This window comes from Sordaria macrospora, chromosome 6, assembly GCF_033870435.1.
Source record: "Sordaria macrospora chromosome 6, complete sequence".
In the NCBI taxonomy this organism is placed as follows: domain Eukaryota; kingdom Fungi; phylum Ascomycota; class Sordariomycetes; order Sordariales; family Sordariaceae; genus Sordaria; species Sordaria macrospora.
In genome coordinates, this window is record NC_089376.1 from 3,859,945 (window position 1) to 3,880,515 (window position 20,571).

Sequence of the window (20,571 nt, forward strand, 5' to 3'; positions counted from 1 at the left end):
GTCTTCGAGTGAGGACCGGAAATTCCGTTCAAGAGCTCCAAGCGCGAGTCTCGCTGGACATGTGTTGGGAGTGAGGCAGTGCCGCGGACTCTGGACAGCGGCCGAATGCTGGTACAGAGCTTTGCGCGCTCAGATATGGCCCTCACAGTCATGCAAGTGCACATAGTGGCTCATATCAACAGCCTTGGTAATGAGTGGAGGCCGAAGCAGCAGTATCTGAGTGTGGTTATAATTTTTCTGATTACCCAAGGTCAGAGAGGGGGACATGCAGAGCCGGACCATACTGTTTGCTTTCATCTTGGTCCTCTTACTGCCGAGGTTGAGATACAGTGTGGTCGCCAACCAGCTGGGACGGTCAGTGACTCGCCAGTAATTGATTTAATATTTACACCGAGAAGTATCTGGTTTTTGATCATAAAAATCAAGTGAAGCCATGGGGTAGAGTACCCGTAGCCAGTCCATCCGTTCTACGGAATTCGGAAAGTTTCTTTTATACTCTTCTGCACTCGTCCAAATGAACTCAAACTCATATGTCTACTGGAAGTGCTCATATTTTCTTTCACAGGTACCCCGAACGATGAGCCCAGTGGTTCCTCAACCAGATTTTCGAGCAACTAAGTAAACAACAACCCCAAGTTTGACCTTTGCATAACTTCCCTCCAGTCAACTCTTACCGACGAGGAGAGCGACTGATTTCTTCCACCGCCACTACTCTCCCCGGACATAAAGTCCGATCCTCTTTTTACTCCATCAACTTGCCTCCAGCATTCTTCAACAATGGCCTTCAACTCCCTCAAGCTTCCCAGGGTCGAGTCAACACTCGACAACCGTTCAGGGGCCAAGAATTGTTCGAAGACTTCTCGTTGCTTTCCCGTTGCAAGACTCGCGCAAACACAATAAGGCCAAGCCAGGCTCCTTGGGCTTATGGACTCGGGCAGCATCTTCCACACCGGAATGGAACGCTCAATGCTTTCGCTTATCTCGGGCACACTGGCCAGCGGTCCGGACACAATGGCGTGCAAGTGAGTGAGCAGAGCGTAAGCAAAGACCAGGCTTTGGAGGCGTTTCTCGCTACCACTCCCTTCCAAACGTTGGATTCCATCTTCGAGTGTTTTTTCCAGCCTTGAGGCGCGATTGACCAGTTCTCTAATACTCAAATTGCCCTGGTTTTCTTGATCTCTCTTCCATACTTCGAGAGCTGTGGCGTCCATTATCGCTACAAGGATCCATGGCTCACAACCTGTGGTAGACTGGAAGGAGGTGGAGAAAGAGGGAGAAGAGTCGAGAAGCTCCCGGTAGCAGGGGGCCGCAGTAGGGACCTTCTTGAGGGAGGAGGACGAGAGAATTTCATTCCAAATCAGGATGGCACGAAAGAAGGAAAGGGCTGTCCGTTCCATAGGAGACAGACCAGGTGGTGCTGGGCTGCTGGTACCCGATGAGAGACTTGCGTGCTGTTGCTGGGACTGAGCTGGAGAAGATGATGTGTTGGTCCCGCTATCACACATTGAGGGCTGGCGCAGATCATCGAGGAGGATTTGGACTGCCGAAGCGAGGTAAGAGTGGCAGCTTTGCATGTTTTTTCCTAGTGCCTGGGATGGAAGTCAACATCAACACCTGGAACATCACGCTTGATTATTGGCTTAGCCTACTCACCTCCAAAAGGGCAAGCTGCACCGAGCATATCAGACTTTCGCCAAAGACTGCCCCCGAACGTGGTCGGTTAGGATTCATCAGATCACAGAAGCTGTCCAAGGCTTGCGCCCTGTGTGATTGGTAGTCATGGACGGCTGCAGCGCGAGCATCACTATGCCCAGCGAGGGACAGTGACATGTGATAGGCGCTCATGCTGAGGGAAGCGTGATAAAAGGTCGGTGACCTCATCAACAGGAAGAGCGCCCAACTTCTCTGCGTTGCTGATGACGAACGATATGAGCCGTGTTGCAACGGACATGTCTCGCCAATGAAATGCATGACCAACTCGATATCATTTTCAGAGGTTGGAGGGCCATGCATACCCGAACCATTACTGTCCCCCAAGCAGGAGAGACTGAGCGGTGTTGGAATTTGTGGTGGTTGCTTGGAGTGGATGGGAGCTTCAGTAAGACTCTGGGGTGCTGCGGACTCCAATGGTGAGATATCAACCATGGCTGCATCCGCGTTGCATTGGATCGCCCAGACATCGTCGTTGTAAGTAGCTGTGAGGGAATCAGGGGCTATCGTCAAAGCATCGAGGAATTCGAACTCTATCGCTGCGTTTTGCTCATGCCCTGAGGAAGGAGACAGCGGGAATGAAAAGTTGGACGACAAGAATGGCGAGAGCGAAGGTGACTGAGCGGGTCGGATATGAGGGCTACCGATGTCGGCAGTGCCCCCGGAGGATGTCGACGCTTCTGATACGGATGGGTGAGAGGCATGGCTTTGAGTCGCAGTTGACCTTCGACGTCTTCGTGTTTGGAGTTGAAGTCTGTTTGCCTCTTCTCTTTCCTTGTCTCCTCTATCTTTCCAGTTGGGTTTGGGACCGTAACCATGGCAGAAGATGCCTCGAGATTCGCAGTTCGAGCAGGGTGGCCCACCTTCGAGGCACTTTTTGCGGCGCAGACGACAAGTCCAACATCCACTTTTACTGCGTTGTCCTGAAGGCATTGGAGGAAGGAGAAGGACAATTTGAACAAGCGTAAGCCCAAGATTACCCCGTCAGCTTGTTGTGAGATGCTGCTAGTGGCGGCGGATGACGAGTAACGGCTTGCGGAGTGGGTGGGAAGGCCCAAAGTCTGGTGTAACTGAGCTAGTGCTCTGAGACCAAGACAGAGGTTTGAGGACGGGGACACTGGTGGGTAGGGTAAGACTGAAGAAACCCGAACAGGATGAATTAATGACAATGAGGCAAGTGTCCCAATTGCCTCTAAGATTGGGAGAAGGAAAACAAGGGCAGACCGATGCCTTCTTTCATTTTCATCCCGACTCCCCTTAACCTGTCTCAACCTGGGAACCCTCTGGAAGCCCAGAGAGGAATATACGGTCAAGACCGGAGCACTGATTTGTTGACATCCAAACAGGGTGATTCGAAATGCTGCAGCAGTGAAGAAGAACATCGGCCACCAAGATGAGAATCCGAGCCTACCAAGACCGGATCCTCAGTGGTAGTGATCGACATTGCGGCACAGCTGAAAGCTGGGAATCTCCCAAAGCCTTCCGGGAACGGTAACCCCCCCACCGTGGACTACAGAGACACGACATGAACTTTTCCCGATGACCTTCTCAGAAAGGCAAGGGATCCTTGATCGGAAGATCCAAGAGGTTCAGTTTGGGTTTTCCGGGCGGGCGGATGGCTAGAAGAAAGCATGGAGGTCCCTAGCAATGGGACTCGCATCATGCATCGTGATCGAGGAGGTGGTGGCTAACGCATGTTCGTCGCCCGACCAGTTGTACGCAGTAAGTGCTCCTGGGGCTGTTTCAAGAAGCAGGCCTTCGGAGATCGCTGTTGGGTAACACTGAAAGGTAACTGCTAAGCTTTTGCAGTCGGCGACCCGCAGGATCATGGCCGATTTCCGCCTGGTACAAGTGTCCAGCTTTGGTGGGAGGCGTACACATTACGCGTCCTATCCGAACTCTGAATGCTAATGTCTGTTCGTATTTACTGATGGGAATTTTCGAGATCTTGACACTTGCCAGAGCCATCCCAATGACATGTTATTGATATCTCACATGCAAAGCTTTTGAGGGAGAAAAGGAATGGGCCTCCTTACGCAACACGCAAGAGGTCTCGGTTATCGGTTGCTTGTGAAGATCGGGGGAGAGAACCAGGAACGTCATATACTAAGTTATGCCGTCTAGTCCGCCAAGTTCTCGATTCCATTCATGGAGACTACCGAGATCGCAGGCGCACATCTGTAGATCCCGGGCGGGTGATCTTCTCGTGCTATTGGCCGAATTCTGGCACTAAGACGGCTAGATGCCGAGCCAACAAGCATTGTCCAGGCCCAGCCTAGGGATAGGCGCGGAGGGAACCCCGGTGTCAAGGTATGGTAGTTCAGTACACTAGATGGAGGAGACTCTGAGACAGCAGCCCCAGGGGACCGATTCACTAGTGGTGTCTAGCGACGGCTAACGCGCAACTTTGCAGATTACGGGTCCAAGTATGCACTTTACGCCAACTATGATCGTTCCAAAACCAGAGTGGGATTAAATATACTTATCAATGACCTCATCGAGTCTACGAGTACCGTATTGACCATCAGAACCAGCCCGCGGGGTGGTGGTGGGATATGGACTTTCGCCTACCCATCACGGTCGGGAGATATAGGAAAGGTATGTATCTAAGTTCAGTCGCTCGACTGTGGTGCCCTTTACATACATACTTGTACGCTCAACCATACCATCAAGCTCGGATCCATCGGTGTCGTGTTCCCCTCCACCTCGTCGAAACACACACCTGTTCAACCTACACGAAACATGTGTCTCGGTAAGAGAGGTAACCGAATTCCTTCCCCGCCTCCGGGCTGACAATAAGCTATCTAGCTAGCTTGAACCACAACCACTTTGAGCTTTGCCCACAGCATCACATTTGAGTCCTGGGCAAGGGTAGGTAGTCCATGTTGTCCACGACCAGTTGTCATGCAAAGTGGCGCTGAGGCGGCTCACGGTGTTACCCGCTATTCACGCCACCATTCCATTCAAAGGGCGCGGACACTATGCCTGCCTAGGCTTTCGAGGATTGACCGTGGAACACCCAGATTCATGGGACCCTTGTGCAACAGATTAGTAGCAACTCTGAGCAATACCACCGCATATGAAATACTGAGACATGCTTCCAATCCTTCTGTTGTACACTTGGGATAGAGTTGCCGTGGACCCTTCATGTTGTGCTTCGACAATTTTTACGTGATAATATCCTTGATGGAGGATGTAATGGAAGGATCTAAGGTATGTAACTCTGGTTTTGTACACTATCACATTTTGTGTGATGCGGTGCGGGAGATGCCGTACCACGGAAATCACCAAGCTTACCAAGCGGAGCCTGGCCCGGAGCCGAACGGGGGTGACCGGGTGCCACCCCGATGGCCCGATCTCGATATGCCGCAAAGCGGGGCGCCCGGCCCGTTGCGGGAAGGTCCGTGGGGGACGTCACAGCTGGAGATGATGCAAGATGACTTAAGTGAACCCAAGAGAACTATGGAAACTCAGCACCAGCAGCCCTTTTTAGTGTATAGGTCGCTACGGGTATCTCTGGGATGGGGAGTAAACCCAATTTCTCCACTGTCACTTACCAGTTCCGCGTTTCTAGTAGAGCGTTGCATTTTGGTATCTTGCATACCTATGTTAGTATGTAGAAAGAGGTATCATGCAAGACAAAATCATTAGTTCTACTCCTCCTCTTTTAATTAAGGAGCAGACCATGGAGACGAAACAAGCAAGCAAGACGGGTGAAGTGCCTACGTAGTAAAGGAAGAGAGGCAAAGAGCGGGGAAGAGGGGAGGGAAAGGAGCGGTGAACGTCTGTATGTAGGGACTTTGTGTGAATGCATATGTAGTTTTTAGTGGTTTTGTGAGACACGACATGAGTGAGGGTGGGCAATGACGATGCCCATATCATAGCTCGAGCATGGGTAAGTAAGTAAGTATACTTGAGGCTGGTACGTACCACCTTGGTACTGTGTAGAAGCGTGGAGGCGCTGGCTGCTACGTTACTTGCGCGGGGAGTAGACGAGGGGAGATGGGAGGGAGGACAGACAGAAGACAAGAGAAGGATTCGAAGATTTTGGATCGGGTCGAACTCCGGTTTCTAGTACTGTGGTATGCAACAATCTAGTCAGCCAGCCGGTTGAGTGTCAGGATTTTCGATCTTTAAAGTTGGAACTAGAAAGACAAGAAGAGATGAACTTGAGGCGAGGTGAATTGAGATGAGTTAGGTAACTATTCGCAGCTACTCATTTTTAAAGCCATTTTTTCCCTAGGTACTCAAGGTCCAAAATAAAAGGGGAAAAAGTTTGTGCCGTTCCGTCGTGTTCCCTCCCACCCCGCGCTCGCAAGTACATGAACTATGATTGTGCTACCCAACGATGGAAACACCATGCGTGAAATGTGAATGTGTCCCCCCATCCCAACCTAACCCAACCAGACCAGACCAGAACAGACCGGACCGTCTTGGCATCAAGGCACCATTTGTATTTGTAACAGTAAACTTAACCTACGTAACCTGTATTCATATCATGGAATCTTTTAATACGTGTCAACCCTGCTTACTACTTACTGCCTCCCATCCATCCATCCATCCATCCTATTCCTGCTTTCACCACCTTGTACTGTACCTCTCCATTCCACGGTTTCCCCATATGTACCTCTAGCTAGGTAGGTACCTACAGCACATGAATGAAAAGAAAAAAGAAAAAAACTAATGAATAACCTTCCACTCCCTAAACCGATGTTTCTCAGCCCACTCAAACACCTGCTGGAAATTCCTGCACGTATGCTGATACCCCCACCCCGTGCTGCCCGATTCATCGGGCGGCGTGATCCATTCCAGAGTGGTGTCGGCGTTGCACATGATTCCTTGCCGCAGGTAGTCCCAGCAGTGCATCAGGTGCGGGGTGTTGATCTCGTCGAGGGAGCCGGATTTGGCGGCGAAGTAGCCGGCGCGGGTCATGTACTGTTTTTTGGTATTAGTGTTTGTTTGCTGGGTGGTAAGAGGGGAGGATGCGGAAAATGGGGAGGATGCTAGGGAAGTGGGAGGATGGTAGGAAAATGGGATAGGCAGGGAAACGGAAGGGGAGGGGAACTGGGGAAGGGGAAAAGGGGAAGGGGAAAAGGGGAAGGGCAAGGCAAAAAGACTTACGAGACAGTGTAGTTGGTGAAAAACAGTAATCATAGCATGCTGCTCCTTCTTCGTCTTATCCAGCCTGGGAAGATCAGGTAACGCTTCGGCTGTTTCGTTGGGAAGAACTATGAATCCCTTTCCTTCTGTTGTGTTGTTGTCATCTTGTTAGCCACTTTATCATTTGCCACAATCGCAAAGACTGAGCGGGAAGGGACAGAAGAAGCCTACTAGGAATCATAGCAGTCCAAGCCTGGTCCACCTCCTCACTTGGTTCCGCGCCATAGATAGTCTGGAACCGGAAGATTTCCGTGCGGAAATCTACTTGGGGTTCCCATGGTGGTTGCTCTGGGAATTTGTTTGCTTGTTCGGTCCCTGATGTTGCTCCTGCTGGTGATGTCCTCGTTGTCGTCGTCATCGTTGTTATCGGCCGTAAAGTAACTGCCACCAAGGCCGCTAGCAAAAGAACGTTGGATAGGGCAAGAAAGAAGGTGGTGCAGGGCAAACTCAGGATCGCGAGTTTGCTTCTTCTCATCTTCTGGCTTTTCTGGGGCGGGGGGAAATGGGTGCGGATGCCGGACTCAAGGAGGTTTTCCTTTTCTTCCATGTCGTCGTCGGGGATGCCTGAACGGGAGCCGGAGCCGGAGCCGGAGGACCGGAGGGTGCTTTGGTCGTCTCTGTATTGGTCCATCATGTCGTTCCTGGTGGTATGTCTGTTCCGGCCTTGTGTGTCTCCGGGAGTTCAGTCGCCGTGGGAAACACAGGATGGAAACTTCAGAAGGGAGAATCACCTAGCCAAGGGAAGCCAGCAATGTCCGGCCTGATGGTTATGGTCCGTACCGCCTCCATCCCTTGAATCATTTCCAGATGTAACCAACTGTTGTGGTGATGAGTGGAGGATTTGCTAGGCGGGGCTTCCGGTCCAGGGCGCGCCCCGTGTCGCGGGACGCTTCGGTCGTTGGCGGTCACCCCGGCGCCCATGGGCAGCGCTGCCGCCGTTGGTTTAGTGGACTTCGCGGATCGCTATCGCCGGATCGTCAGCGCCCTCAGTCAGCGCTTCACATGGGTGGTTATAGCGCGGCGCCGGCGTTCCGTGGTCGCGGATCCCGGTCTTTGGCGCAGTCGCTGTCGGCGCTCTCCTCGTGGCGCCATCACCGAGTTCCGCGCCAAACCGACGCGAGCCATGGCGTTCCCGTCCACTTGCGCTGTTCTTAGGTGGCCTGGTTGACGTGTAATGATGTCTCTATTGGGCGATGACGCGATCGGACGTGTTGCTGGTGATGGATGCTGGAATACGATCTTCTCGCGGTTGAGTTCTGGATGCCATGTTTCTGGGAAGACCGGAGGGCCCGCAAGTAGACAATCGACGCCCCACTTTTAGTGCATTTCGTGCAAGTGTTAGCGTTAGTCAGAACCCCGAGTTTCGCCGCATACAGGCATCATTCACTAACATGCCTCTTGGCAGACACCACTGTTGCGCTGGGCTATCCCGGGATTCCCATTCAGCGCCTTAGCAACAACCACCAATGCATGGCCCGACGACAACATTCATGATGTTGTTCCCAATACTACTATCACTGGTATCAGCCGTAGCAGCGCAGCACATCTCAAACACACAAAGTGAGGTGGCTACCGGCAGTGCTTGTTCACAGATAGCCCACTCCTACGAATCCTGGTCCAAGAACGGCGGTAAGTGAAAGCCCTTGCCTGCACATTGCTTTGTTCCCCTCATGAAGCTGACCCCTTGATACCTCTAGGCCATGGAGACTTCACCAACATCCCAGGACAAACAGCCTACGGCTGTCTGATGTCCATGCCCTTTGACTCCGAACGGGCAGTTCAGTTCCTGGATGAATACCTGAAATACCTTCAATTCCAGTCAACTCTGGATTCTCTCAAACGTAAGTTCCTCACACACACAAGACTGCCCTTTGTTCAATGAACTCTCATTGACAGATCAATAGACCCAACACCCGGTTACATAACCCCCTCCATCGATCTCCTCAAAGGCTTTTCCAAAATCCGCAAGAAAGCCGAGACAAGCATCTACAAAAGCCAATACGAGTTCGACAACGATGTCAAGACCCTCATCCACCGCGCCAACGAAGGACACCTGGAAATCCATCTCTGCTCTCACCAAGTCTTCCGCTTCCACCGCAGTCCTCCTTTGGTCTCGCTCTCTTCTGACGGACTTGAGTTACCCGAGATCTACACCTGGAACGATGCAAGGTTACTCCATTCCGGCTTTCCCAGCGTTTCCCACCTCACTGAAATTAACGGCGTAGACGCCACTTACTTCCTCCAAGCCCACCTAGGCATAACATTCGAATACCACGACCCCGACACCCGGTACAATCACCTGTTCCCCTTTCCCGGGAACCAATTCACTGGCTTTTTTATGGGGGGTGGGTGGGTGAGTTATCAAGGTCTTTGGCCAGGAGACGCCCAGTATAGCCTCAAGTTCAGCAATGGTACGACACTCAACGTCTCTACGGCCGCTATCTGGCCAGGAACAAATGGACCGATGAATTACACCGATGGCGAGACTTTGTTAAAAGCAGCTTGCATACCGGGGTATGAGCCGTCGCTGATGACTTTCTCTGACCCCAACGTTCTACCACCACCGAGACATATCGATGGGCAAGGGCCGCCGCCAAGTAAAGAGGGTGTCTACCCTGATCCTAGGGTGCGTGACGAGAGGGATGCGATACGGGGGTATTATCTTGATACCCTCGAAAATGACACGGCGGTGTTGCAAATTTCCACGTTCCAACACACGGGCGGTATCATGTTTTCGCAAACCACCCTGGACTTCCTCACGCGTGCTTCTAGGGACGATAATAAAACCAAGTTGATACTGGATCTATCAGGAAATAACGGTGGAGATGTGATTCCCGGTTTCAACATGTTCAAGATCTTGTTTCCTGATTTACCTGTTCGCACGGCTACGAGGTTTCGGGCGACGGAACTGGTTAAGCTGGTGGGCAAGGTTTATAGTGAGGTTCACAAGGATGTTGAGGAGAGGAAAGAAGTGCCGATTGATCCCCCTTTTGTTGCCAGCGTGGCCGTGGGACCGGGTCAAGAGAGAGTATTTGGGCAGTGGGAAGAGCTTTTCGGGCCGGAGATGGCAGAAGGGAGCGGGAATATGTCCAACCTGCTTGCCCATTTTGACCTCGACTTGGCTTCAACCACCACGGACCCTATCTATGGTTACGGCGCCTTTACGTTTATGACCAAGGACAGGCGCCCGTTTAAGGCTGAGGATATTGCTGTTGTAGGTTCCTTTTCTCCCCTGTATGTCCTTCATGGTTCCCTGTCCCTACCTATTCTCCCGATTCCCGCCGCCTCCTCACTCATTCATTCTCTCCTTTCTTCTGCCCCCCCCCCCCCCCCCCCCTAGCTCCCCCAATCATCCCTATCTTCTTAACTCTCATCCCCCTGTTCCCAAACTAACAACCACCCTTTGAACAAAAAGATAACAAACGGCCAATGCGCCTCAACCTGCGCCCTCCTCATCTCCTTGCTCCGTCGCCAGGCAAGTGTGCGCACCCTCGTCTTTGGCGGCCGTCCCCGATACGCACCCATGCAAGCAGTAGGAGGTGTAAAAGGGGGACAGTATTGGTCTCTTGGTACTGTCTACCGACATGTGTCGAAGGCTATTGAGTTGGCTACCAACGCTACTCTTGCTGGCCGACCGGTGTTAACGGATGAGGAACTTGAGACGTTGAAAGAGTTGGGGCCTGTTGATCCCAATCCTGGAGCTGCGGGCGATGGTGGGTTCCCGCTGAGGATGGGATGGAGGGGAGAGGGAGGGGTGAATTTTAGGGATTTGTATTATCTTGATGAAGGAGAGGGAGAGGATGTCGGTGATGAAGCCGAGAATGCTAACGAAAAAGGGGACGAAGCCAGAGAAACCAAACATAGTCACGAGCGGAAGAAGAAAGAAGAGGGAGAGGGAGAGGGAGAGGGAGCGAGTAAAGGCACAGTTCCGGCGCAGTTCATCTACGAGCCGGCGGAGTGTAGACGGTTCTTTACGGTGGAAATGATGTTTAGACCGGCGAAGATGTGGGAGGTGGCGAGGGAGGTGATGTTTGGGGATGGAGAGTGTGTTAAGGGCTCGGAAACTGGCGATGGCTCTGGGAATGCAGAGGGGCGGAAGCCAAAAAGATAGATACAGGTGCTAGCCTGGATCAATGTAAAAAGACATGCCACCTTTCTTCTTTTCCATCGCTGCTTGCGGTTCTTCTTTTCTTCTTTTTTTGTCACTAGCCTTAGGCGCACATGGAGACCAAAGTGTTACTCTCGGATCTTGCTCTCCGCGTATGTCAGGGAACTGACATTGGTGAATTACGTGAATAGGTGAAGGATTACGCATTTGTTGACCAGAGACACACCGAGTTTTCCCTATCACCTTCCTATTATAGGTATCTATTTTGCTCATTCTCCCATCTTTCCTCCCCGCGAGAGCATCACCAGCAAATCGCCCTTCACCAGGGGACTAGGAATCCATCGGCCTCCCCACGTCATTGCCGCCACTACTCGGCCTCGATAGAAACTACCCAAGGTATTCGATGAAACAGATGGCACTGGCATGAACGTATTCCTTTGAGTAGTTACTCACCACGACTTAAAGCAATGCATACCTATCACCTAGTCCATCTCCATCTTTTTATAACTTGCGATTATTCTACCTTTCAGGTGGTGGCCACTCAAGGTGTTCGCCAAAATGGGCCTTTGTTGTGTTTGGGCACGGGTCTATAGGTGCAAGCTTTCAACGTCTAATTTGTGGTCTGTTAGCAGAGCGGGAAGAGACCGTGGGGGTGAGGGAGTTATAACTGTGAGCTCAGCGGTACTGGTCAACCTCTCATGATCACAGGTTCGATTCCTGTCCGGGTTACTTTTTTTTTGTCATTTCTGCCCCTCTTTTTTCAACATATATCTCATCCGATGTGGATCGATTGTCTGTTGACTCGAGGTCCGCGTATAAGGGTGAATTCTCCTTCCTTCTTCCCTTCACTTCCCGTACCTCCGCGTCTCCAGTACTTACTTTAGTGTGTACTCTTACATCTGCTGCTCGACGTCAGCAACCCCAGCATTCTCCGCCACCCAATCCCTGATCCTCTCAAAATCCCTGCACTTCTTCTTGATATTGAAATCACTCTTACTGCCTCCCCTTCGGGTTTCATCCTTCAAGAACACCACGGGCGTCACATCAGCCGTGCACATGATGGCCTTACGAATCGTCTCGATGCAGTGATCGATGTGGCCCCTTACCACTTCCTGAGGAGCCCGGAAGGCAGTGACGTTGCTGTAGTCGTATGAGTCGCGGTAGGTGTATTGGCGAACTAGATTCAGACAGTGTAGTTGATGGAAGACGTCCAGAAACCCCATCATTTCGCCGCCGTATTTGGGCGCGAAGTGGGCGTAGTTGCTCGCAGGGGTTTTGTTGAGGAGGGGCATTTTCTCTTCGGGGAAGTGGATTGTTGGCACTGACGTCGGATTTCCGTCGTCAGCATCTGTCTCTTCTGTAGAAAAATTTCCCAAGTGAACAAGGGACATGGAAGTACTCACTCCTCCACAGCTTCACCCAAGCCTCCTCCACCTCCGGTGTTGGATGCCCGCGATAAGGTGAGGGCTGCATGAGGTGGTTCTGGTCTGTATACTCGACATACTGAAGGTCTTTTGTTTCTAGGTAGGGAGCTGGTTTGATCGTTAGAGTCCTCGCACGCAATACATCGCTGCACCGGACAATACTCACAATACGGCGATAACTTCCTTGCACATGTAAGTTCGGTTGGGCCTTTCCATGTGATCACGACCGCATAGGCAGCCAGAAGTGTGATCATTATGGCTTGGGAGATGACGACGGCCGGATGTGATAGTATTGAGCCTCTCTGACGTCTGGTGAAGCCCGCTGACCACAGGGAGCTTGGCGAGTTCGATCGGGGTGGTGTCCCGTTTTCAGAATCTTCGACGGGATCATACTTGACTTCTTCAAGGTCCCTGTTTGCTGTTGTGAATAGCTTTTTGAAGATGTTCATCTTGGGGTTATGGACTGATACTGAAATTGAAGCTGGGGAATAGGGAGCCGGTGAGGTTGGTGATGTGGTGCGACGTCGTTTGCAATTAGTCAAGATATCGTGAAGGATAATGGAATTGCTATCGCAGCAAACTCAAGAAGGTACCCAATTTCTGAATACTGATTCTTCATTGTCCAAGGTTGATCATTGGGGGACTACTTCCTGGTGGACGATCGTATGTATCTAGCGCTGCCGTTGCTGGCGTTGTCCAGGTCGTTCGTTGCGCCAAATTTCCCTTTTCGGAACATGCGCTTCGCACCAGTGAGCCACTCAGACGTCGTACACTGCACGCATTCCAGACTTTTGCACCATGACAGGGCAATGTAAATCGCTCATATGGAATTCAATTTGGGAAATACGGTTCACGAAACGAACATTGTGGCAAGAGATTTGACACAACAGTGTTTTGGAATCCCCGGAACCATTCAGCTCCTCAGCACTTGACCCTAACCCTGACCATTCCCTTCCAACCAAGAGCCTGACGACAACTTCAAACTCAAGGCATGCATCGGGACATTGGCAGCAACTCACTAATTCCTTCCAGAAGATATTGAGGAAGAGTATGAGGATAACCTATTAATAGCTGCATCATCCGAGCTTGATTTAGAGTCCGATGCCTTCATCCAGACCCATCGCGAAAGGTCATCATCTTCTCATACTTCCCGTCAAGTGACCGGAACGGACCATGATCAAGACGGCACCGTGACCGTGTACTTCCCAAACAAAGACCACGAGGTAATCGACCATTTTCTCAAGAACTACCCGATCCCTCTCGTAGTAAGAACCGTCGACATGCACAATAATCCTCATCTCCTGCTTTACCATCGCCATCGCCCAGCTCTCCGGCGGCGACATGCAGCTCCCCTGGTGGAGCTCTTCCCCTTAATCACTGTTATTCCCCGTTATGAGCTCTTTACCTGCCCGGCGGCATGCTCTTCGGCTTCCTTCACAGACGTGCAAATCGGCATGGACCACATCACCTCTCCGAGCTGCTGGCCGGCTTCCTCTTCCCCCACGGCAAACCATTGCCGTTCACTTGTACAGTGTACGGCCGGTAACTTCTCGAGCAGTGCTCTGCCTCAAACTGGTCAGCGACATCAGGTCGGCTTCATGCTTCTACATGAAGATCCCCGAGGGTGAGCATGAGCCGTTTGTGGCGCAGGTGTTCTTTGGGAGCAGCGAGTCGCCGTATCAGTAGGTGTAATGGAGTTTGTCGTGGGGCCGCTTGCTATGATGTTGCCGTGGACTGTACACACTACACAGAGTGAAGACGAAGTGGAAAGTCGAGAGTGTGGTCAACCCGGTAGTGATGCTGAACTGAACGGGACGATGCTGTTTCCGATCTACAACCCCACGACGAACTTGAAAAAATTGGTCCTGGTGGCGGTTGCCTTCATGGTGTATGGGTATCGTTACCATCCGGTGTGGTTCGGCAAATAAAACAACCTGCTCGGGGCTGGGTTAGTAGACTGTGGTGCGTAACTGGTTCAGATGGCCATGATCTTGGTGGATGGACTTGGCCAATGTCACGATGCCGCACTGATGGGGGGATGATGTGGTCGCGGTGTACAAGTGTTGTCGGCCCTTTGACGTGCCTGAGAATGTACTCGGGCAACTCAAAGGGAATGATAAGGCTTCCATTGACATGCTCGATGTCTTCTTGATCACGAACTGCTTGTTGGAAGGAAACTGGAATGTAAAAAAAGGCAATTGCCCTGGCAGACGCCGTGTCAATCTAGCAGTGGGCATATCTGTTCCAGCGCATGAGGCCTATGACTGCGCTATAAGCCCGCTAGGTATAAACTTCATCCATCAATCTCATGACCTCACCTCCGGCTTCTTCTGCCGTCCCCAACCATCATACTCACGATTCCTGTGTGGAAGTCAAGGGCACACAATTATGGTACATGAGCGGGTAAACCCAAGTCTGTATCTTTTTCTTTTCTCCCTTCTCAGCCATGATCAACGAATTTCCAATATGCTGTACGCAGTGCGCTGGAAACCGGTCAGTGTCTTCCCCGAATATTCTCTTTGGACGCTGGTGCTAACATACCTCCATGATAGAACTGATGACACCGAGCATCCATCATATTGATCCCCTTGCTCAGCGCATAGATGATCTTGCGAGAGCAGTAGAGGCAATGCAAATCATGCGACGCCTGATATTTGGTGTAGATCACCGAGAAGTTGCCTGCCTGCAAATCCGGCACACTCTCCGACGGAACCTCCATGATGGTGTCGCGGTCCCAGTACCAAGTCCACTCGGCCATCATGTCCCCAAAGTTTTCCTTGTACTCCCCGACAACGTCCGGAAACCCACAAGCTCTTGGGACCCAGGCAGCTAGCTGTTGTTCAAACACACACCCTCTAGCTTGAGCTTCCTCCGGTGAAGTACCACACTGCTTCACTTCGCCTTGATGGCTCGGTCGGTTGTCCTCCATGTGACTGTGTCCATGTCCATGAGCCATGGATTGAGATTGGGAAGACTGGTGTTTCGTGGGAGAGACAAGGCAGACCAACCGACGGGTCAGAATATGAGTGAGAAGTGCCGTCCCAGCAACTGTGGCTAGTAGCAACAACATCCACGGCCAGAATCGTCTCCTGCATGATGGTTTCTCATCACCAGTCTCGTATTCGCACCGCTTAAAGTCCTTCCCGTTGAGCTGTACTTCCTCATCATCTTCACTGTCTTCGCCGAGCTGACCGGGGTCATATCTTGGTGTTCTTGCCAGGGCCGCAATCAGGTTGCTATACCACTGCCGTACGATTTCTGCTCCCATGATCTGGAGGAATCAGCACTTGCACCCATGGAAGTCAAGGGTTGGGCTTCTTACCAGGAGATTCCAATATGATAACTATGCTGGCTGTACGCAAGTCACTTGTGAACGTTTACAGGCCTAGAACAATCATGTCGTATTTCCAGGTAAGTCGGTCCCAGAAAAGCCCAGGTTGACCGCCATATTACTGACATTCCCTATGACAGTCCTTCTTGCGCTTTACCAGCAATCATTATTCGGCGTTAGCAGTAAGCCTCTCCCTCTCTTCCGCTGTAGCGCTTCCGATTTGGCGCCATTTTCAGGGGGTTGGCGGACACAGTAGCGCGTTTACCCGGCTACCCATCACCCACGGCCGGCAACGTCCCGGTCTGCGGAACCTCCCATGCTGTCCACCGAGAACAACAGGACTGCGGTCCAACCCAAAACAGTCTCCAAGACGGCGCCTGTTGTGTTGATGACCGTTTCAGGTTTTGATGGAAGCTCGTATTGGCTGATAACTCATCAATTTACGTTACACATCTGTCCTGAAAAGGCCACCGGTTCCCCCAACAAATCGTACGGTTTCTGTAGAGATATCTACTACTTGTACATCCAACATCTTGGAAAAACAACAAGGTGTAACACACCACATCGAATACCTTCTCCCCTTAGGATCTCAAAGATTCAGGAACAAACTTCCCCATCTCCATCCCAGCCAACACAATGGCCATCCAGGAGGACATGGCCACCGATGAGGAGGCTAAGATCAACACCATCCTCACCTGCTTCCCTCATGAAAAGTCCTTGGAATCACTCGTCTTCATTCCTCGCTTCCGCCAACGTCTCTCCATTCTCTCAAAATGGTCCATCTTACCTGGAAGCCGGGTCCTTGACATCGGTTGCGGACAAGGTGACTCCTCCCTTGCTCTAGCTCTAGAACTCGGTCCAGCTTGTCACGTCACCGGCATCGACACCGCTCCCCCCGACTACGGCACCCCTATGAACGTCGCCCAATCCCAAGAAAAGATCCTCCAATCCCCTCTGGGCAACCGCCTGGCCTTCCAAAACGAAGTCGACGCCGCCACCTTCTTCAAGTCCAAGAAGCCTGTCGTCGACAAGTTCGACGCCGCAACAGCCTGCCACTCCCTCTTCTACTTCCCGTCCTACTCCTCCGTCGCCTCTTTATTCCAAGAACTAGCCTCCGCCGGCGTCGAAAAGGTCTACGTAGCCGAGTACGACCAGAAACAAACGCCCTCCTTCCCTGCGAGCCAAACACCACACATCCTCGCCGCCAAGGCCCAGGCGCTTTATTACGCTTATAAAGCGGAAGCCGACGCCGATGCAGCCGATGCCGCACTCGCACTCTCACAAAAGGAACAGCACGATGATCAGCAGCTACATGTAGGCCACATCTCCGCTAAGAACGGAGAGCCGCCGCTGAATATACGCGCTGCACCTGATGTCGAGAGCATCACTCGAGCGGCTAAGGAGGGTGGTGGGTTTAGAGTAAAAAGGCAAGGCAAGTTCACGCCCGGGGAGGACTATCTGGAGGGACACTTTGAGACGAGGTATGTGCGAGGGCCGAGGTTTGAGGCGAGGGTTAAGGAGGAGGAGTTTGCCAATGAGAGGGAGGAGGAGATTTTGGGGGTCATTGAGGAGGTTAGGAGGGCGTATGAGGAGATGGAAAAGGGGGGAGTGGAGAAGGTGAGGTGTATGTCTGTGTGGTGGGCGGAGTTTGAGTTAGAGTAGGGGGTGCTGGGGAGTGAGTAAATGGTAGAGGGGATGGAAGTTTCTGATGATTTGTCAAGTTCTCTTTGGAATGGAACTCTTAATCTTGTGGGCAGTTTTCTTTGCGTGTACGTACTCGATACTTTTTCCCATTTGGTGTGTGGTTGGATGGATCTAGCTATCGTTAACTGGCTCAATGGAATTTACCGGCTACGGGTACGGGTTAATCTCTAGAGGTACCTTTGAGAAACGATTTACCTGGAGAAAGCGTGTTTAGATATGTATCAATCCATATCTTTTGTAGACAGGTAGGCCGTGTATCTCTACAATGGAAGACAGGATCCACACATCGTAGCGCGCAACTGGCGCAATATGGTGGCTTGCATTCCATACACTCACCCGTTTGGTCAAGGGAGTGGCATGTCCTGGAACAACGTACTGATCATGACCAAGAGTGCGGGGGATAACCCCAAGGCAACCCGATGATTGACATTCCAGACGTTCCAAGATGTAAGACAAAAATCCCTTTCTTCCTCGCTCAGTCATTAAACCACCTAACAGAAAATATTTTCCATCCCAAGACAAACTCACTGCAGTGCCTTTTGTGCAACGAAATACCATCGCCATGGGATACCCTCGGTCTAGCTCAGACGCTGTTCTCATGTCCCCAACATCGCCGTCATACAAGTCCGAAGAAGAGCAGGAACACGAAGAAGATGTCGGTCTTCTGAGTGCTACGAGCAACCGTCTTCAGCATATCGCTGGTCAAAGGTTCCTTGGCTCTCGAACCGGGTCGCGATGGTACAAACTCCTTGTTCTGCCATTTTTGATCCTCACTTCCTTCTTCCTCGGCGCCGCTACAAGTGCGGTTATTGTTGCCTACGGCCGCAATTCAAATGATGGGGCCGAAATGGGGAAGAGAGTGCTCCATCTTGCCGGTGAAATGAATGGGTTGGTGCCGGAGTGTGAGTTCTCCCTCTATTTGTATCCCCCAAGATGAGTTAGGTGTGCTGACCCGCTTATAATTGTTGATGACAGTCAAAGTCAAGCCCGTCGTCTTTGGCAAAGATCCGCTTGCTACTTCGGATCACAAGACGGAGGCTTCGAGAAATGCTACCGAGGATAATTGGAGGGGGTATATGCCTGGTATGTGACACCATGACTCATCTTCTCATCCAAGTCCACTTTGCTATTTCTCTCAAAGATGCGAGCGACTAACGCAATTCAATCACAGCCGGAAATGGCTTCATAGCCGTCGAAAACCCATCACAATACACCCTCCCGCAGCCCATTGAGTTCCATGATCAGGCTGTTTACTCGATGAGCGTTTTCCATCAACTTCATTGCTTGGTAAGCATACCTTTTCTTTTCCCATGTTCCCTCCTTTTTATTGTTCGATAGGTACTTCTATCATTCCACCCCTCCATCCTGCACTCCATCCCTCTGCTTCCCTCTCTTCTCGTTCCCCAACCAAACCTAAAGACATACTAGCTAACAATCCGTTCCGTTAGCACACAATAATGCGGTCCTACAACTCCCTCTCCGAGCTTAAACCCCCCTCAGCACCCACCACCCCCAACCATCACCATGACACCCATCCACCCCAACGCAGGGACAGCCACCACCCCCCTCCACACCAACCAAAACCCGAACACAAACACAGCCACAAGCACATAGACCACTGCTTCCGGTATCTCCGCCAAGCCATAATCTGCTGCGGCGACACGGCGCTGGAAGGACAAGACCTCAACCATCCTGATCTCAAAGCGACGGATGGCACGGGGGCGGTGCATTTGTGTAAGGACTATGGGGGGTTGAAGGGGTGGGCTGAGGGGAGGAGGGTTACTGATAAGGAAGGGGTGCTTTGAGTCAACAAACGGGGTGGTTGTTGGGAAGGGAATAAAGGGGGAGGTAGTGTATGTGAGGCAAATGGGGGAGGTTGTAGTGTGAAGCAGTGAAGAGAAGGAAGGAGGACTGGACAGAATTTGAATGAGGAAGGAAATGGCTGAGGACAAGAGGAAGGTGAGTTGGGAGGAGAGCAAGGGAGAATGCAAACGGCGAGGAGAAGGAGGATTTTATGTCACGGAAGGAGGAGCGGGGATAGTGTCTTTTTGTGGGTTCATCAGCGATATGTACCAGCGTTATTTTCACCATTCCAGTCCTGTTCATGTTTTTCGTTACTACACCTCAACTTCCCATTATCCGATATCCCACGAGGGTGGTCAGGCAAAACCCCCATGTTTGTTCCATACAACCAAGCTACAAAGCTCTTCCTTTTGCTCATGCAGTCCATCATCTGTCAAACTCGTGCAAGTCCTCTAGGTTGCTGGATCCGTATGTTAGCTTTTGCCATTTCTTTTTTTTTTTTTTTTTTTTTTTTTTCCTGCAAGGGACCAAAAGGGTAGAGGGGAAACTAGATACTTACTCTGAAGATAACGAGAGATGTCAGTTAGCAATGTCAACACGCCAGCTAACGAAGAAAGGGGTCAAAGGGAGTGTATGATCTCTGCAGGTATCACGTACACTATGGAGGTCAACAAATGTCAGTCATCAATTTTCGAAATGTCAAAGAAAGAAACGAACACCGGACAGACTGGTACTTACAGCACTATCTTGCAACTCCACGGGGACAAGACCCTGAAAGCAAGAAACGATGATTTTGTCAGTAACTACATCATACAAAATTTTGGATATAAAAGGGTCCTTGACACAGGACAGGACATACTTCAGCCGGGACGGGCATCGGCGTCGGCAAAGCAGCTGCGAAGGGCAGCAACAGCGCTGCGACCAAAACAACAACGAGGTTCCTCATGTTGATCTTGCTGAATTGGACGATAACAGTTTGCTATAGTCTTGCGGACCGATAAGACGAAAAGGAAATGAATGACTGTCAGACAACGAAGTTTCGGCACTCTCAAGATCCGCCGCAGTTCGTCTGATGCTGGAAGTCCGGATGACATCCGACTCTGGGGCTGCAGCGGAAATTGTTAATGTAGGCGCATCTCCCATATCCGCTGCCAAGACATCGTCTGATCAGTCTAAACCAATAGCATAACACCATTTTGGCGCAAAGGGAAGGAGGCGCCCTTTGGACCCACCACATTCGAGCGCGGGATCCACCATTCGTCACTTCAGTTGAGCGCTGGAGGGCCAAACTTCAGGCAAGATGAGCGCTGTAATGCGCTATTCTGCGCATT

The 20,571-nt window shown here is 51.4% G+C and overlaps 7 protein-coding genes across 7 annotated transcripts; 3 read left to right on the plus strand and 4 right to left on the minus strand.

The window, feature by feature from the left end:
• Positions 1-304: 304 nt before the first annotated feature.
• Positions 305-3,160, minus strand: SMAC4_09009 (uncharacterized protein). The gene is made up of 2 exons (XM_066090879.1): positions 1,654-3,160; positions 305-1,589 (listed from the first exon to the last, which is right to left on the minus strand). The coding sequence occupies exons 1-2, from the start codon at positions 2,641-2,643 to the stop codon at positions 615-617; spliced, it is 1,965 nt and encodes a 654-aa protein (XP_065947598.1). The 5' UTR covers positions 2,644-3,160; the 3' UTR covers positions 305-614.
• A 2,980-nt stretch (positions 3,161-6,140) lies between these two features.
• Positions 6,141-7,784, minus strand: SMAC4_09008 (uncharacterized protein). The gene is made up of 3 exons (XM_003344366.2): positions 7,042-7,784; positions 6,832-6,956; positions 6,141-6,645 (listed from the first exon to the last, which is right to left on the minus strand). The coding sequence occupies exons 1-3, from the start codon at positions 7,502-7,504 to the stop codon at positions 6,391-6,393; spliced, it is 843 nt and encodes a 280-aa protein (XP_003344414.1). The 5' UTR covers positions 7,505-7,784; the 3' UTR covers positions 6,141-6,390.
• Positions 7,785-7,854: 70 nt separating this feature from the next.
• Positions 7,855-11,147, plus strand: SMAC4_09007 (uncharacterized protein). Its single transcript, XM_066090878.1, has 5 exons — positions 7,855-8,213; positions 8,276-8,499; positions 8,568-8,711; positions 8,775-10,084; positions 10,286-11,147. Exons 2-5 carry the CDS (start codon positions 8,337-8,339, stop codon positions 10,979-10,981), a joined length of 2,313 nt encoding a protein of 770 aa, XP_065947599.1. The 5' UTR covers positions 7,855-8,213; positions 8,276-8,336; the 3' UTR covers positions 10,982-11,147.
• A 573-nt stretch (positions 11,148-11,720) lies between these two features.
• SMAC4_09006 (uncharacterized protein) lies at positions 11,721-13,119 on the minus strand. The gene is made up of 3 exons (XM_003344364.2): positions 12,569-13,119; positions 12,382-12,510; positions 11,721-12,299 (listed from the first exon to the last, which is right to left on the minus strand). Exons 1-3 carry the CDS (start codon positions 12,849-12,851, stop codon positions 11,872-11,874), a joined length of 840 nt encoding a protein of 279 aa, XP_003344412.1. The 5' UTR covers positions 12,852-13,119; the 3' UTR covers positions 11,721-11,871.
• Positions 13,120-14,246: 1,127 nt separating this feature from the next.
• Positions 14,247-15,935, minus strand: SMAC4_09005 (uncharacterized protein). The gene is made up of 3 exons (XM_024655783.2): positions 15,725-15,935; positions 14,944-15,673; positions 14,247-14,885 (listed from the first exon to the last, which is right to left on the minus strand). The coding sequence occupies exons 2-3, from the start codon at positions 15,668-15,670 to the stop codon at positions 14,755-14,757; spliced, it is 858 nt and encodes a 285-aa protein (XP_024511613.1). The 5' UTR covers positions 15,671-15,673; positions 15,725-15,935; the 3' UTR covers positions 14,247-14,754.
• Positions 15,936-16,249: 314 nt separating this feature from the next.
• Positions 16,250-17,757, plus strand: SMAC4_09004 (uncharacterized protein). The gene has a single exon (XM_024655784.2). The coding sequence runs from the start codon at positions 16,370-16,372 to the stop codon at positions 17,393-17,395; it is 1,026 nt and encodes a 341-aa protein (XP_024511614.2). The 5' UTR covers positions 16,250-16,369; the 3' UTR covers positions 17,396-17,757.
• Positions 17,758-18,039: 282 nt separating this feature from the next.
• On the plus strand, positions 18,040-19,342 carry SMAC4_12986 (uncharacterized protein). Its single transcript, XM_066091196.1, has 4 exons — positions 18,040-18,339; positions 18,413-18,520; positions 18,609-18,724; positions 18,886-19,342. The coding sequence occupies exons 1-4, from the start codon at positions 18,285-18,287 to the stop codon at positions 19,240-19,242; spliced, it is 636 nt and encodes a 211-aa protein (XP_065947600.1). The 5' UTR covers positions 18,040-18,284; the 3' UTR covers positions 19,243-19,342.
• The last annotated feature ends 1,229 nt before the right edge of the window (positions 19,343-20,571 follow it).

Excerpts from the sequence above, each read along its gene's own strand:
- SMAC4_09008 (XM_003344366.2), bottom strand. The coding sequence starts at position 7,504 with ATGATGGACCAATACAGAGACGACCAAAGCACCCTCCGGTCCTCCGGC. Across the intron at positions 6,957-7,041 it reads TTGGACTGCTATGATTCCTA|AAGGAAAGGGATTCATAGTT; the intron begins GTAGGCTTCTTC and ends ACAACACAACAG. Across the intron at positions 6,646-6,831 it reads TTCACCAACTACACTGTCTC|TACATGACCCGCGCCGGCTA; the intron begins GTAAGTCTTTTT and ends ACCAAAAAACAG.
- SMAC4_09007 (XM_066090878.1), top strand. The coding sequence starts at position 8,337 with ATGCATGGCCCGACGACAACATTCATGATGTTGTTCCCAATACTACTA. Across the intron at positions 8,712-8,774 it reads AACTCTGGATTCTCTCAAAC|ACCCAACACCCGGTTACATA; the intron begins GTAAGTTCCTCA and ends ACAGATCAATAG. Across the intron at positions 10,085-10,285 it reads AGGCTGAGGATATTGCTGTT|ATAACAAACGGCCAATGCGC; the intron begins GTAGGTTCCTTT and ends TTGAACAAAAAG.
- SMAC4_09009 (XM_066090879.1), bottom strand. The coding sequence starts at position 2,643 with ATGCCTTCAGGACAACGCAGTAAAAGTGGATGTTGGACTTGTCGTCTG. Across the intron at positions 1,590-1,653 it reads TGCAGCTTGCCCTTTTGGAG|GCACTAGGAAAAAACATGCA; the intron begins GTGAGTAGGCTA and ends CTTCCATCCCAG.
- SMAC4_09004 (XM_024655784.2), top strand. The coding sequence starts at position 16,370 with ATGGCCATCCAGGAGGACATGGCCACCGATGAGGAGGCTAAGATCAAC.
- SMAC4_09005 (XM_024655783.2), bottom strand. The coding sequence starts at position 15,670 with ATGGGAGCAGAAATCGTACGGCAGTGGTATAGCAACCTGATTGCGGCC. Across the intron at positions 14,886-14,943 it reads TCATCAGTTCTATCATGGAG|CGCACTGCGTACAGCATATT; the intron begins GTATGTTAGCAC and ends ACCGGTTTCCAG.
- SMAC4_09006 (XM_003344364.2), bottom strand. The coding sequence starts at position 12,851 with ATGAACATCTTCAAAAAGCTATTCACAACAGCAAACAGGGACCTTGAA. Across the intron at positions 12,511-12,568 it reads AAGGAAGTTATCGCCGTATT|CTCCCTACCTAGAAACAAAA; the intron begins GTGAGTATTGTC and ends CGATCAAACCAG. Across the intron at positions 12,300-12,381 it reads TTGGGTGAAGCTGTGGAGGA|TGCCAACAATCCACTTCCCC; the intron begins GTGAGTACTTCC and ends ATCCGACGTCAG.
- SMAC4_12986 (XM_066091196.1), top strand. The coding sequence starts at position 18,285 with ATGGGGAAGAGAGTGCTCCATCTTGCCGGTGAAATGAATGGGTTGGTG. Across the intron at positions 18,340-18,412 it reads GAATGGGTTGGTGCCGGAGT|TCAAAGTCAAGCCCGTCGTC; the intron begins GTGAGTTCTCCC and ends TGTTGATGACAG. Across the intron at positions 18,521-18,608 it reads TTGGAGGGGGTATATGCCTG|CCGGAAATGGCTTCATAGCC; the intron begins GTATGTGACACC and ends ATTCAATCACAG.